Source organism: Giraffa tippelskirchi, chromosome 3 (assembly GCF_054371585.1).
Source record: "Giraffa tippelskirchi isolate mGirTip1 chromosome 3, T2T-mGirTip1v1.2.pri, whole genome shotgun sequence".
In the NCBI taxonomy this organism is placed as follows: domain Eukaryota; kingdom Metazoa; phylum Chordata; class Mammalia; order Artiodactyla; family Giraffidae; genus Giraffa; species Giraffa tippelskirchi.
In genome coordinates, this window is record NC_137277.1 from 49,284,426 (window position 1) to 49,299,348 (window position 14,923).

At 40.8% G+C, this 14,923-nt stretch overlaps 1 protein-coding gene across 8 annotated transcripts in view; it reads left to right on the top strand.

The window, feature by feature from the left end:
• ACACA (acetyl-CoA carboxylase alpha) overlaps window positions 1-14,923 on the top strand; it is a 277,322-nt gene that overhangs the window by 125,996 nt on the left and 136,403 nt on the right. For all 8 annotated transcript variants that reach the window (XR_014080652.1, XM_081584563.1, XM_081584561.1 and 5 more), the window contains 6 exons: window positions 331-465; window positions 1,049-1,195; window positions 2,286-2,474; window positions 3,483-3,583; window positions 4,665-4,753; window positions 9,783-9,907. Coding sequence is in view for 7 of the 8 variants with exons in the window: in XM_081584563.1 (XP_081440689.1) it covers window positions 331-465; window positions 1,049-1,195; window positions 2,286-2,474; window positions 3,483-3,583; window positions 4,665-4,753; window positions 9,783-9,907 (786 nt within the window). In the remaining variant the exon portion in view is untranslated. The remainder of the gene's footprint in view (window positions 1-330; window positions 466-1,048; window positions 1,196-2,285; window positions 2,475-3,482; window positions 3,584-4,664; window positions 4,754-9,782; window positions 9,908-14,923) is intronic.

Genomic DNA, 14,923 nt, shown 5'->3' on the forward strand with positions numbered 1-14,923 from the left:
GTGATAAGGGCCTAAACCAAAGAGTTGGCAAGACAGGAAGATTTTTGAGAGAGGTTTAGAAGATACATTCAACCTGGCTTGGTAACTGGTAGGTAAGGGAGAAAAAGGAGTGAGAATGATCCTTAGGTTTTGGTCTGGATATCATAGATAGACAGAGTAAGTCCCTGGATCCACAGGTATGAGGAAGATAAATTGTTCATCATTTCTCAGTATAAGACAAGTCAAAACCAACAATGACAAAAATGGATTTAAACATTAGAAATGGGAACTATCAGTAGTTGTCATTAATTCCTAAAGCTAGGTCCTGAGAGATTTTAGTTTTCCTTATAGGTGATGAAGATGGTAATGACCTTAACAGCTGCAGAGTCTGGCTGTATCCATTACGTCAAGCGGCCTGGAGCAGCTCTTGACCCGGGCTGTGTAATAGCCAAAATGCAACTGGACAACCCCAGCAAGGTCCAGCAGGTAAGTAGGCGGATAGACACTTTTAATATTGCTTTCCAAGAGCTGGGTTACATGGTAGGCGTAGTCTGGAAAGGCAAATGATCTCAATTCTTGGTTTTCCAGTTTTTCCTTCCACTTTTTACCCCTCATTTTATGCCTTATGCCTTTGTATTTGTGCCTTTGGTATCATGCATCTAGAATTTGTAAGAGTTACTAAGATACTAAGAATCTGCGATTTTCCTCATGATGCTTGTTACATTGACTTCTCTCCTTGTCGCTGGGTGTGGTAAAGGGAAGTCTTTCTTTCTTTTTTTTAAATTAATTAATTAATTTGGCTGTATTGGGTCTTAGTTGTGGCATGCAGGCTCTTTGTCTCTGTGTGTGGACTTCTCTCTAGTTGTGGCACACTGGCTCAGCAGTTGTTTTGCACGGGCTTGTTGCCCCGCCACTTGTGGGATCTTAATTCCGCCTGGATGGCTGATTCTTAACCACTGGACCACCAGGGAAGTCCCTAAAGGGAAGTCTTGATTTTGCACGATGAATCTAAGTTGCAGTGGTGTGTCTGAAGGTAGTGGATGACTTGATCTCTCATTGGGGTTGACAGGCTGAGCTTCACACAGGCAGTCTGCCACGGATCCAGAGCACAGCGCTCCGAGGCGAGAAGCTCCATCGAGTGTTCCACTATGTCCTGGATAATCTGGTCAACGTGATGAATGGATACTGCCTTCCAGATCCTTTCTTTAGCAGCAGGGTATGAATCACTTTTCTTAGGTGGGGTGGGGTAGGCGAACAGGTGAACATCTTGGAGAATGGGTGTTCTCCAACATAGTTTAAAATTCATACAGGGAATTTTTGGGAGGGAGAGAAAGCTGTTTGACCAAAACTCTGCCACTATTAGTTGTAGGATTTGAAGTCTTTATATCCTTGCTTCTTATCTCTGTCATTGACTTCACATTTTTCTTTTTTTTTTTTAATTTTTTAAATTAGTTTATTTTCTATTTTTTAACTTTACAATATTGTATTTGTTTTGCCGTACATTGGGATTTAAACCAGTGAACAATGACAATGTTAGTTGTTTGTATTGTAATTTCAAAGTAAGTACCAGCGTACCTTGGGAATATTGCAGGTTTGCTTCCAGACCACTGCAATAAAGCAAATATTATAAGAAAGAAAATCACGAATTTTTTTGTTTCCCAGTGCTTAGAAAAGTTATGTTTACATATTGATAAAGAACCCACCAATGCAGGAGACATAAGAGATGTGGGTTTGATCCCTGGGTTGGGAAGATCCCCTGGGGGAGGAAATGGCAACCCACTCCAGTATTCTTGCCTGGAGAATCCCATGGACAGAGGAACCTGGTAGGCTACAGTCCATGGGTCACAAAGAGTCAGACATGACTGAAGTGACTTAGCAGGCATGTAGTCTATTAAGTGTGTAATAGCATTATGTCTAAAAAATGTACATACCTTAATTAAAAAATGTTTTCTTGCTAAAAAAGGCAAATCATCTCCTGAGCCTTTAAGGAGTCATAATGGTTTTGCTGGTGGAGGGTTTGAAATACTGCAAGAATTACCAAAATGTGACAGAGAGACATGAAGTGAGCAAATGCCATTGGGAAAATGGTGTTGATAGACTCGCTTAACACAGGGTTTTACATGAAATCTTCAGTTTGTAAAAAAAAAAAAAAAAAAAACCCGCAATATTTACAACGCATAATAAAGCAGTGCACAATAAAGCGTGGTATGCTTGTACTATATGGTAGTGAATTCACGCATATAATGTTGTTTGGGGGATTGTATTAATTTTGTCCAGATCCTGTTTTATTATTTCTTTCTTCTCAGGTAAAAGACTGGGTTGAACGGTTGATGAAGACCCTCAGAGACCCCTCCTTGCCTCTCCTAGAATTGCAGGATATCATGACCAGCGTCTCTGGTCGTATCCCGCCCAACGTGGAGAAGTCTATCAAGAAGGAAATGGCTCAGTATGCCAGCAACATCACATCCGTCCTCTGTCAGTTTCCCAGCCAGCAGGTACTTAGAGACTAACGCTGTCATTTTTTGCTGGCTGCCCACACTAGAGTTCATGCAGTAGGAGTCCTTCCTGTTTGGATCCCCCTCACTGTCTGGATGTTGTACTTTTGAAGTTTTAAGCATTGTGCCCTTTACAAAACTGCCTTGTGGTGCAAGCCCAGTAAGTTAAGTGTTGGGTGTGAAATGTAAGGTATCTGTGGTTAAGAGAAAAGCATATTGGTCGTGTACCCCATAGAGTTTTGTCCTGGGGCTGCACCCTGATTAGAAGTATTTTTGTGATTCTAAAGCAGGTGGATATTTGTAGCTCTTTCATCAGAGACTTCCTCACTACCTCTGCAGCATGCTTGTTACTCTTTGCCTCTGATCCAGACATACACGTAGGGAGTAAAGCTAGACAAGAGGGGCAGTAAGCGTGTCTTGCCTGTCAGGACCTCTGGTAAGGATGCTAGTTTTTGTGATGCACTCGTTAGTTCATCTGGCAAAGGGTGAAAAGAAATAGTACTTGCTTTCTTATTTATCATGAATGAACCCCTAAAGTATGCCTAGTAGCATTCAGCTGCTCTCAACATGTGAAAGATAGAAATTATCATGTTACAATGATGAAAATTCCAATAGAGACACAGAGAACTGACACATGGACACAGTGGGGGAAGGGGAGGGTGGTATGAATTGGGATACCACTGCCATATACACTACCATCTGGAAAATAGCTAGGTAGTGGGAAGCTGCTGTATAGCACAGGGAGCTCAGCTCGGTGCTCTGTGATGACCTAGAGAGTAGAATGGGGGCAGGGGTGGGAGGGAAGCTCAAGGGGGCGAGGATATATGTTTACCTGTAGCCGATTCACTTTGGTGTACAGTAAAAATTAACACAACATTAAAGCAGTTATACTCCAATTAAAAAAACAAAACAACAACAGGATTCCTAGTGTTGATGCTATTATGTAGGCTAATGTTTTGGGTCCCTTTGTTGAGTTGGGCTTCATTTTTCTCCTTTCGTATCCTTTAGATTGCCAACATCCTAGACAGCCACGCAGCCACACTGAACCGGAAATCTGAACGGGAAGTCTTCTTCATGAACACTCAGAGCATCGTCCAGCTGGTGCAGAGGTAGGTACATAGAACTCCAGAGTCCCAGACCTGCCCGTCCCCACACCTTCCATCCTTCTCAGTAATCACAAAGAGGTTTACCTTCAGTTCACCTTAGGGAACTTAGAAAGCACCGCGTATCTTAGAAAATACCTGTATCTACTAAATATCTTAAGAATCGTGAGCTAACTCTCCTACTCGTTTCTGATGACTTCTTTCTATTCGACATCTTTCCATCAATTCTTAAGGCATGAATCTCATTGTTTTCTTTTTTCCTTACAGTTTCCCTTGAACTCCTAATTTTTCTTCTGGCATAGGGCCCTCTTTGACATTTATTCTTATTAGCTCATGGGATCAACTATTGAGCTAAAGGTATCGTCACAGGACTTTTTCAACTTTAAGATATTCATAAATTTTTCAGATTTCCCTTGGCCATTGCAAGGGTATGGTAATCATTTCTGCTTAACAATGGGGGACTGAACCAGCATGTTGTTGGGTAGGGCTATCAAGTGGTTTTGGTTTTTTTCTCTTTTTTTCCCTCCATTTCTTTATAAGAAAAGAAGTCTTGTCTGCAGCCAGATTTCTTTTAGACTTGAATTTATGTATTTATTTATTATTACTTTTGGCTGTGCTGCGTCCTCGTCATTGTGCACAGATTCCCTCTAGTTGTCGTGAGCAGGGGCTTCTCTCTAGCTGCGGGCCACACCAGCTTCTTCCGGTGGGCGGTGGCTCTCCTGCGGAGCTCGGGCTCTAGGGCGTGTGGGCTTCAGTAGTTGTGGCACACCAGCTTAGCTGCCCCACGGCACGTGGGTTCCTCCCAGAGCAGGGATCGAACCAGCGTCGCCTGTGCCGGCAGGCAGATTCTCAACCACTGCACCACCAGGGAAGCTGGCTTGAATTTAAATTGACCTGGTTAATTGATTCTAGACTGGCTCCTGTCCTGCCCTATATACAGAGGGAAAGCCATTCTATAGGAAGCCTAGTAAGTCTGGGCTTTGGGTTTATTATTTCATGGTTGGTTATTTAACGGTGTGAGCCTGTCAGGATTTTCTTCTAGACTTGAATTTATGTTATTTATTTATACCTGCCTCTGTGTGCCTAGGTACCGCAGTGGCATACGAGGACACATGAAGGCTGTGGTGATGGACCTGCTGCGGCAGTACCTGCGAGTAGAGACACAATTCCAGAACGGTAAGCTCCTCCCTGGGACTCTGCACCCGAGAACGTCTCCTTCGAGGGCTGAGCGACAGCGGAGCCAGTCCCTCCTGTCACCAACACTTGACACGAACAACCCTCTTCCTCCTTTCACCGGTCCCTTAAAAAATAAACAGCTCTATCCCACTAGCACCAGAGAAAGAACAACAAAACACAACTTGATGAGACTGAGAATCGGTGTGCTTCTGCGAGAGGGCTGAGGTAATTTCTCTAGTAGAGATTAGCATTCCTCATTGGCCTCTTCTTGACCTTGTATAGTGAGGGTTAGTTGAGTCAGACCAGGCTGAAATTGAAAAAGCCTATCCGAAGAGCTTGCCTCTCAACAGCTCATCCATGGAATGAACCACAGGCATCTGAAAAAGGCTCAGATTTTCCAGTGCTTTGCAGTGTATCGTTTAGGTGGAATTTATCCGTCACTTTCTCTGTATAGTGTCACTAAATGACTTACCACCACGTCTCTAAAACACCATGGCTAAGATTTTAAAGCTACATACTGCAGATACTGCTTTCTGCCACAAGATGGCAGTGAAACACTACAGAATTTGAAAGATTGCCTCTTGATGCTCTTTGCTCTGTTTTGCTCACTTTTCCATCCTTAAAGGATGACTCTGGCACTCATGACAAGCAGAAATACTCAAGTAAATATTGCAAACTGAATCTGGCAGTGTGTAAAATAATACGTCACAACCCAGTTGTCTTTATCCCACTACTGTAAGCTTGATTAATATGTGAATCATTTATCATGTAATAGATAAAAAGAGGAAAAAACATGGCCATCATCTTAAGATATGGATGATAAAAGCATTTGACAAAATTGAATATCCATTCATGATAAGTCCTTGGCCAACTGCGAATGAAATGGTACTTTTTATCATGTAAAGTTCTCCTACAAAAAAATCTGTAGGATACATCATACATAGTGGTAAAATGTTGAAAGCAATCTCTTTAAGATTAAGAATAAGACAAGGATGCCTGCTATCATTACTGCTCTTCGGCATCATGCTGGATATCCCAGCTGCTTTTGTAAGGCAAGAAAAAGAATAAAAAAGTATGAGGAGTGGAGTAAAGCTACGGAAAGGAGTACAGAAATACATCAGCCACTATTATATATGACATGAGGTCTACCCGGAAAGCCTCAAAGTATCCACATATTTATTATTAGAATTATTTAAAATCTAGCAAAGTTGCTGGGTACAAAAGTCGGTATATGGGGCTTCCCTGGTAGCTCGGTGGTAAAGAATCTGCCTGCCAACGTGGGAGACACAGGTTTGATCCCTGGTCTGGGAAGATCCATATGCCACAGAGCAACTAAGCCCATGCGCCATAACCACTTAGCCCACGCACGGCAACTCCTGAAGCCCACCCATCCTAGAGCCCATGCTCTGCAACAAGAGAAGCCACGCAATGAAAAGCCTACACACCACAGCTAGAGAGTTGCACCTGCTCTCTGCAGCTAGAGAAAAAAGCTTGCACCACAGCAAAGACCCAGCACAGCCAAAATAAATAAATTAATTAACTAAATTTAAAAAGTCAATATACAAAATTAAAATTTTATAGTATAATAACAGTTTAGAAAAATATTCCATTTGAAATAGCAACCCAAAATATGAAATTCTGAGGAATAAGTCTAACAAAAAAATATGCAACCTTTTTTGGAGAAAGTCGTAATCAGTAGAAATAATAAAGAAGATTGGAATATATATATTTGCAAAGTGTTGATTCTCCCTGTGTTCATCTGTAGATTCACTGACTTTCCAATAAAAATCTTACTGGTGTATTTCTATGGAATTTGTCAGGCTAGTTCTATAATTTACATGAAAGAAAGGTAACCAAGATTCTTCTAAAGAAATACACTGTAGAGGTATTTGTCCAGTTAAATATCAAGATATGAGATAGAGCCATATTAATGAAGAGATTGTGATATTGGTGTTAGAACAGATTAATAGAACAATGGAACATTGGCTCTGTTAACCCAGAGGCAGATATATGAAAAATTACTTTACAACAGGGCAGGTGTTGTAAGTCATGGGGAAAGGATAGTTTGCTACTGGGTAATGGATTATTCATTTGCCACCCTCCACCCCCTAAAAAAGATCCCTGGCCTAGAAATGCACAAAAATCAATTCCAGATTAATTTAAAACTTAAACACGTACTAAAGGGGCAAAGCTACTCAGTTTTTAGGAGAATATCCTTATGACCTCAAGACCAAGAAGATTTTGTCACGTAGGACCAGCAGGAACAAACTATAAAGGAAAAGGATAAATAATTTGACCTCACTTAAGAACTTCTGTTCATGAAAAGATCCCATAAAAAGACTTTGAAAATACAAGCCATAAAGTGGAGGAAGGTATTTACAAATCATAACAACTGAGAAAGGATTAGAATCTATAGAGCACTGCCTTGAATCAATAAGTAAAAGACAACCTTATAGAAAAATGGGCAAAAGATATAAAAAAGATAATTTGCAGAAGAGGAAGCACAAATGATCACACCCAAATGATCAATGAAAAAATGTTCGATCTTTTTACTAATTAGAGAGCTGTGAACCAGAACCACAATAAGATTGGCAAAAATTTAAAATTCACATCATCTTCCACCACTTCTGTAAGGAGAAGTGCAAATTGTTACAACCGCTTTGGAAAACAGTTCATCAGTATGTAATGGAGTTGAACTTATTTATATTCTTCAGCCTACCAATTTCACTCTTAGATGACATGCTCTAGAGAAACTGTTACACATGTTTATTAAGGAGACATATACAGACTGTTTGTGGTGTCATTATTCATTAATAGCAAAAAAGACTGGAAACAACCTAAATATACACAAGTTGAATAGATAATTGAATTCTAGTATATTCCTACAATGGATTAGTCTACAGCAGTGAAAATGGAACAAAGATGAATCTCCAAAACATAATGGTGAGGGAAAGAAACAAGTTTCAGAAGGATCCAAACACAGTGATTCCATTGTTATCAAGTTGAAAACAGGGAAAGTGAATATATACATACATGGATACATATATATGCACACACACATTTGTGATAAATGTAAAGAAGAGCAAAAGAATGATTAACATAAAACTCAGTTTAGTGGTTATTTTTGAGGAGGAGCACATAGGATCCTTCAAAGATACTAAAAATGTTCTGATAGATGGTAGTTACTTGGGTGTTTATTCTTCTGAATGTATATTTCACAATAAAAAGCTTTTTTAAAAGAGGCACTTGGTATCATTGCTTTCTTTCTGCTTAGTGTCTCCACTGCCTCTCCCCTGGGTAAATGTTCTTCATATTTCCCCTGGCCCTAGTAATTTCCATTACCAAGATATATTTCTGTTGTCACTTTAAGTCTCAGGAGAAATATGAATTTATATAGGATAACCAATTTTTAAACAGCTTCCATGTTGTCCTAATTGGATCTTTTATGAAATTGGCAGCTCTCTAAATATTGAAGTTCACTGCTTTTCAAATATATTTAGTTTGATTTTGAAAAAAATCTTATGTCAGTCACTAATATTTAAAACAGATAAGGGACTTCCCTTGTGGTCTAACAGTTAAGACTTTGCTTTTCAATGCAGAGTGTATGAGTTTGATCCCGGGTTGGGGAGCTAAGATTCCACACATCTCCGGTCCAAAAAAACCCAAAATATTAAATAGAAGCAATATTGTAACAAATTCAATAAAGACTTTACAAATGGTCCACATCAAAATAATCTTAAAAACAAACAGACAAACAGATAAAAGCAGAGTTGCCTTGGTTGATTGTACTTGATGTTCTAGGAATCCATGGCAGTGCAGTTTGAATGCCACTGTTCTGGTTTGTAACTTAACATGCAGTCTGAACTAGGTGATAATCCTTTAGTATTTTCATGATTTCGTAAAAATTCTGACCCTTGAGACTATTTAGATGCTCATTGTCCTTTACTTGTAAATTTAATTCTGAGGTAAGCTGTTTTCTAAAGAACTGAATATTACTTATATCTCATGGTAGAAGTCACTATGGTATACCTGAGTCTTACGCTTCTGTTGCAAAACAGCTCTGCAAGTGAGAACTAACCTGCCCCTGGTGGCCTTGTGAAAGGCCAGTGAAAATATGCATAACTGGACTCTCCCTACAGACCTTTTACCTTCATGCAGGGTTCTGCCTGATCTATGCCTTAGTTTGGATTTGGAATTCCTAGGCATTGCTTAACTACTTTGTGGACTTACAAGGGAAAATATTGATTCCAGAGGAAGCAGCCATCCTTCTTGTGGATATTGATAAGTTTGGGTGTTTTAGTTTTGAACTAAAACCATGCCTTCTAGTTGGGGTGAAACAGTTTCAGTGAGTCAAACAGGGAACCAGAATCTCTAGCTGGGGTTAATGGTGTTGATGTTTCTTTTTAAGTAGCTGAACCCTCTCTTCTAAGGAAACCACATTGCTCAGGTTGTGTGCTCAGTCTTGTCCAACTCTTTGCAGCCCCATGGATGTAGCCCACGAGGGTCCTGTGTCCAGGGAATTCTCCAGGCAAGAATACTCGAGTGGGTAGCCATTTCCCACTCCGGAGGATCTTCCCAACCCAGGGATCAAACCGATGTCTCTTGAGGGTTGGCGGGCAGATTCTTTACGACTAGCACCACCTGGGAAGCCCAAGGAAACCGTTGCAGGAAGCTAAATAAGAGAGTTTAGAGTAAGGGTCGGGGGTGGGAATCTCTGGCCCTAAGACACACCCTTCCCCACCTGTCGAATTTTTTAAATGAAAATAAGACTTAGAGAGGTGAAGAGATTTGCCCAGGAGTGGATCACAATTTGGTAACAGAGCTAAGCTTTGAGCCCAGGGCTTTTATACCAGATTACCTGACTCCTAGCCCAGAGTTGTTCTTAATAAACCACACTGCTAATTCTATAGAAATCTGTCTAAGAAAATTCTCAACATGTTTCTTCTCACTGCTTATTAATTTTCTTAATAGCATGTAAATGTGAATGTGCGTACGTGGGTTGATGACCAGTTCTTTTTGCTACTTGTAGGTCACTATGACAAATGCGTGTTTGCCCTCCGGGAGGAGAACAAGAGTGATATGAACACTGTACTGAACTACATCTTCTCTCACGCTCAAGTCACCAAGAAGAATCTTCTGGTCACGATGCTTATTGTGAGTACCATTTTTCAGAACCTGTAAGGATGGTTGATGATATGAAAAAAAGTGTTTCTCCCTGTGATGGCTATGTTCAGAGGAAAAGCTCCTATCTTATGTGATTCTGGAATGAGTGGGGCTTGGGTTGTGGGTTGATAGTTTCCCACATCCATCTTTGTCCTTGACCTGAAGGAACCTGCTCCAGTTGGGAAGGAATTGTTCTGCCAATTATTCATATCATTTTAAAAAATTAATTTATTTTTTAATCGAAGGATAATTGCTTTACAGAATTTTGTTGTTTTCTGTCAAACCTCAACATGAATCAGCCATAGATGTACATATATCCCCTCCCTCTTGAGCCTCCCTCCTGTCTCCCTCCTCATCCCACCCCTCTAGGTTGATAAAGAGTCCCTGTTTGAGTTTCCTGAGCCATACAGCAAATTCCCATTGGCTGTCTATTTTACGTATGGCAATGTAAGTTTGCATGTTACTCTTTCCATACATCTCACTCTCTCCTCCCCTCTCCCCATGTCCATAAGTCTGTTCTCTATGTCTGTTTCTCCATTGCTGCCTTGTAAATAAATTCTTCAGTACGGTTTTTCTAGATTCAGTATATATGCGTTAGAATATGATATTTCTCTTTCTGTTTCTGACTTACTTCACTCTGTATAATAGACTCTAGGTTCACCCACCTCATTAGAACTGACTCAAATGTGTTCCTTTTTATGTCTGAGTAATATTACGTTGTGTATATGTGCCACAACTTTATCCATTCATCTGTCGATGGACATCTAGGTTGCTTCCATGTTCTAGCTACTGTAAATAGTGCTGCAGTGAACAGTGGGATACATGTGTCTTTTTTAGTTTTGGTTTCCTCAGGGAATATGCCTAGGAGTGGGATTGCTGGGTCACAAGGTGGTTTTATTCGTAGTTTTGTAAGGAATCTTCATGCCGTCTTCCATAGTGGCTGTATCAATTTACATTCCCACCAACGGTGCAAGAGCGTTCCCTTTTCTCCACACCCTCGCCAGCATTTATTGTTTGTAGACTTTTTTATGATGGCCGTTCTGACTGGTGTGAGGTGATTGTAGTTTTGATTTGCATTCAAATCTTTGTAGTTTTGATTTGCATTCTAATAATGAGTGATGTTGAGCATCTTTTCATGTGTTTCTTGACCATCTGTGTATCTTCTTTGGAGAAATGTCTGTTTTAGGTCTTTTTCCCATTTTTTGATTGGGTTGTTTGTTTTTCTGGTATTGAGTTTTATGAGCTACTTGTATATTTTGGAAATTAATCCTTTGTCAGTTTCATTTGCTATTATTTTCTCCCGTACTGAGGGTTGTCTTTTCACCTTGCTTTTAGTTTCCTTTGCTGTGCAAAAGCTTTTAAGTTTAATTAGGTCCCATTTGTTTACTTTTGTTTTTATTTCCATTAGTCTAGGAGGTAGGTCACAGAGGATCTTGCTTTGATTTATGTCATTGGGTGTTCTGCCTATGTTTTCCTCTAAGAGTTTTATAGTTTCTGATCTTACATTTAGGTCTTTAATCCACCTTGAGTTTATCTTTGTGTATGGTGTTAAGAAATGTTCTAATTTCATTCTTTTACATGTAGTTGTCCAGTTTTCCCAGCACCATTTATTGAAGAGGCTTATTCATATCATCTTACACAAGAACTCAAAGCCCTTGACTCTACTTAAAGTTGCCTCATGTTTCCCCATTCCTGTTGTCACTCATGACAGTAGCTTTAAAATGGAGTCTTATCTAGCCAACGTTGTTGTTTAGTTGCTAAGTCATGTCTGACCCTTTTGTGACCTCAGGGATTGTAGCCTGCCAGGCTTTTCTGTCCATGGGGTTTCCCAGGCAGGAATACTAGAGTGGGCTGCCATTTCCTTCTCCAGGGGATCTTCCCTACTCTGGGATCAAACATGTCTTCTCCATTGGCAGGCGGATTCTTTACCACTGAGCTACCAGGGAAGCCCTATCTAGCCAGTGTACTGTCCCATTATAACTTTTGTTTGTTCTATGAATGTCAGCAATGGCTCTCATATCCAAAACTTCATAACAAAAAACAACTGTTAGAAGTCTAGTACTGTTCCTCCCCGACTCCAGAAACTTAAGTTTATTCTTCATCTTCTTTGATCCCTTTCTGTCTTGTTTATATGGACGTCTAAGCTCAGATTATTGTACTGGTAGTAGATACATGCTTTTGTCCCCATAACTCAGTAATTTGAGAATTAGTAGAAAGAGGCAATGAGAAGTGAGACTAGTAAACATGAGTGGGACTGATGTACATTTGACCAGTGGGTAGAATTTTTGTGGGCTTAAGGATTTTTAAAGATGATTTGTAAGTTCTCCACTGGTCGGTTTATCTGGCTCATTCTAGGAATCAGAGGACAATAGGACTAGTCTTAGAAACCTACCCCCACCAGTCCCATTCCACAAACAATTTCCTACTCCATGAACAATTAATTGCCTTGCTGCTACATGTTTGTGTTTTGGGAAGACTATATTACCTTTTTGCTCCTGTGGTTTTCTTTCTTGCCTTTTCGTGGGATTGGCATCCTTGGTACCTTAATTCCATCCTTTCTTCTTGGAGGAAAAAAAACTACACATCTTCTGCTATATTTTATTTCATGGTTCAGAGTGAAGGGAAACTATCTACTTCACATCTCTGGTTAACAACAGCGCCACTCTCTCAGTTATCTGCCTAGGTGGCCAGCTCTGGAGGATATAACATTTTTTAGAAATAGCCACTTTAAAAAATATGTAATCATAGGGAGAGTTCATTACCTTTGCTACCCTAGAATGGCTAGACGGTGGGGAAACCAGCAGATGCATTTGAAAGGAAAAAAAAATATCAGCACAATGTAATATTTCAACTTCTCCAAGTGATAGGTTTCAGCAAAGAAGATATTACCTTTGGCAACCTGCTGATTTTCTTTCTCTCAATCGGAAGAGGGAAGAAACCTCTGACTAATTAGATTTTTTTCTTAAATTTTAATAAAAGGGATTGCTAATTCTCATTTGGTTAAAGCCAAGACTTTTCTGGCAGGAAAGGGCAATGAGGAGGATGTGGAAGAATCTGTCAGTTTGGACCTAAAAATGGGGTAGAATTTGCCGTTTTAGGAAGCTAATTATAGTGAGTTTTCATGTTATTATGATTACCTTTTTAAGGACTTAACAGTTTTTCTGCACTAAAAATAGACCAAAGCCCAGAAACCTTGGAGCAGCAGAAGAGTAATGATTGTCCAAGACTGTCGCTGGGTTTCTTAAATTCTAATTTGTAAGATATAGGGGCTCGGCTCGCTCCTTTTGCGGAGTGATTGTAAGTAACGCTTGCCTTAAGAATCTCATTATTGGAACACGGAGCCATATTTCCTCAGAGAATTCTGGAGTAGCTTTGAGCCGGGGCTGTTCATTTCTCAAGTAATCACGCTGGTGTGATGGAGAGAGAAAATGGCAGCTGTTCGGAGCTCAGGCCTTCAATTTTCTTCAGAGTCCAGTCACTCAAGTGTGTAATTACACGGGGGGTGCTGCAGAGGCGTTGGGCCCTGTCAGAGAGCTGGTTTGAGGCTGTGCTTTCTGCTTTTGCCAGTCAGGACAGGCAGAAGCCAATGGGACTCTGGCTTGCTGCTAGTTCTTGTTTTTTCCCCACCTTGTCATCCTGATTACTTCTTACCAGCGTGGATGGTACCCAAACTTTCTTTCCAACAGGCTGAGCTCTTTGGAGAAAAGAGTCGTTTGTTTAGTGTTTTGGTTTAGATGAATAGGAAGGACAGGAGGAGGAGGGGGAGGGAGGGGGGGAGGAGGGGTGGAGAGGGAGGGGGGAGGAGGAGGAAGGTTGAAGATGTGAACCAGAAAGATGGATTCTTCCTTTCCTTTCTTTTGGCATTTCACATTTGTCTTTAAAAAAAAACAAAAGAGAACTTAGTAAACATCGGTAGGCTTTTATATCATTAAATTGCTTTTGAAATATCAGTTATTTTGACCTCGTCCCAGAGATCTGGAAAACAAGAAGTTAATTGCTGTGACTGAGCTGAGGATTGGCTAGCAGTGACTTGGGGAGCAGGGATGAAGGCTGAAACAGGGCTGCTTTCCTATCTGCCTTCTTTGGATCTGCTTTCTTTTGGGGGGGTCCAGTCCCCCACCCCACATCTGCATTAGTAGGGGTAGCTGGTAAAAATCATTTCAGCTGTTTGGGTTACTCTCTCTAACGGCTATTACCTGGCTATGTCAGCGTTCCATTCCCCCAGGTTGCATTCTCTGCTGGTTCCCCCTTCTTTGCTTACTTTGGCTTCCTGATTGTGGTTAGGTGCCCAGCATTCCCATCTCTGCTTTCTAGAAGTAGGACTGTCAATGGTATGCTTTGCTGAACTAGACGATGATGTCTGGGACTTTTGAACCTAGAGGGCGGGAATCAAGAAGATCAAGCCTCTGTGAATCAATGTTGCAGAATGTGAGCTGCTCCGAGGAGGCCACCCTGCCTTCCAGGTGGTGGCATCACTTGCCTCATAGTCTCACTAGCAAATTTCGTCCCATCTTTCGCTGTATCTGGAGAGCAAGATATCAAGTAAAACGCTAAAGTCTTGTCCAGTTTTCTCCATGTGGAGGAACAGTTTGCCACATTGAAAACAAAGGAAGTTTATTTTTTGAAAGCTCTTATTGCTTAATTTTATAGGAAAACGCTTAGGACATTGTTTATGTTTGCTCAGAGATGTTTGAGGGACTCTTTAGCCAAATTTTGTGCTGATGAAAAGGATCAACCTCTTCACAGCTCTAGATGTAAGAGTATGTGTCTTGTACCCACCTTGATTCTGAGTAGTCTTCCCTCACTACTTCCGTCTTACTTCTGGTGTGGTCCACATGAATGTGTTATGGCTCATGCTTCGCTAGGAGTAGCGGCGCGCCTGTAAGCCTCTGATTCGATTTAAACTGTGCTGCGCTTAATCGCTTAGTCGTATCTGACTCTTGGGGACCCCAAGGAATGCAGGCTGCCAGGCTCCTCTGTCCACAGGGATTCTCCAAGTAAGAATAC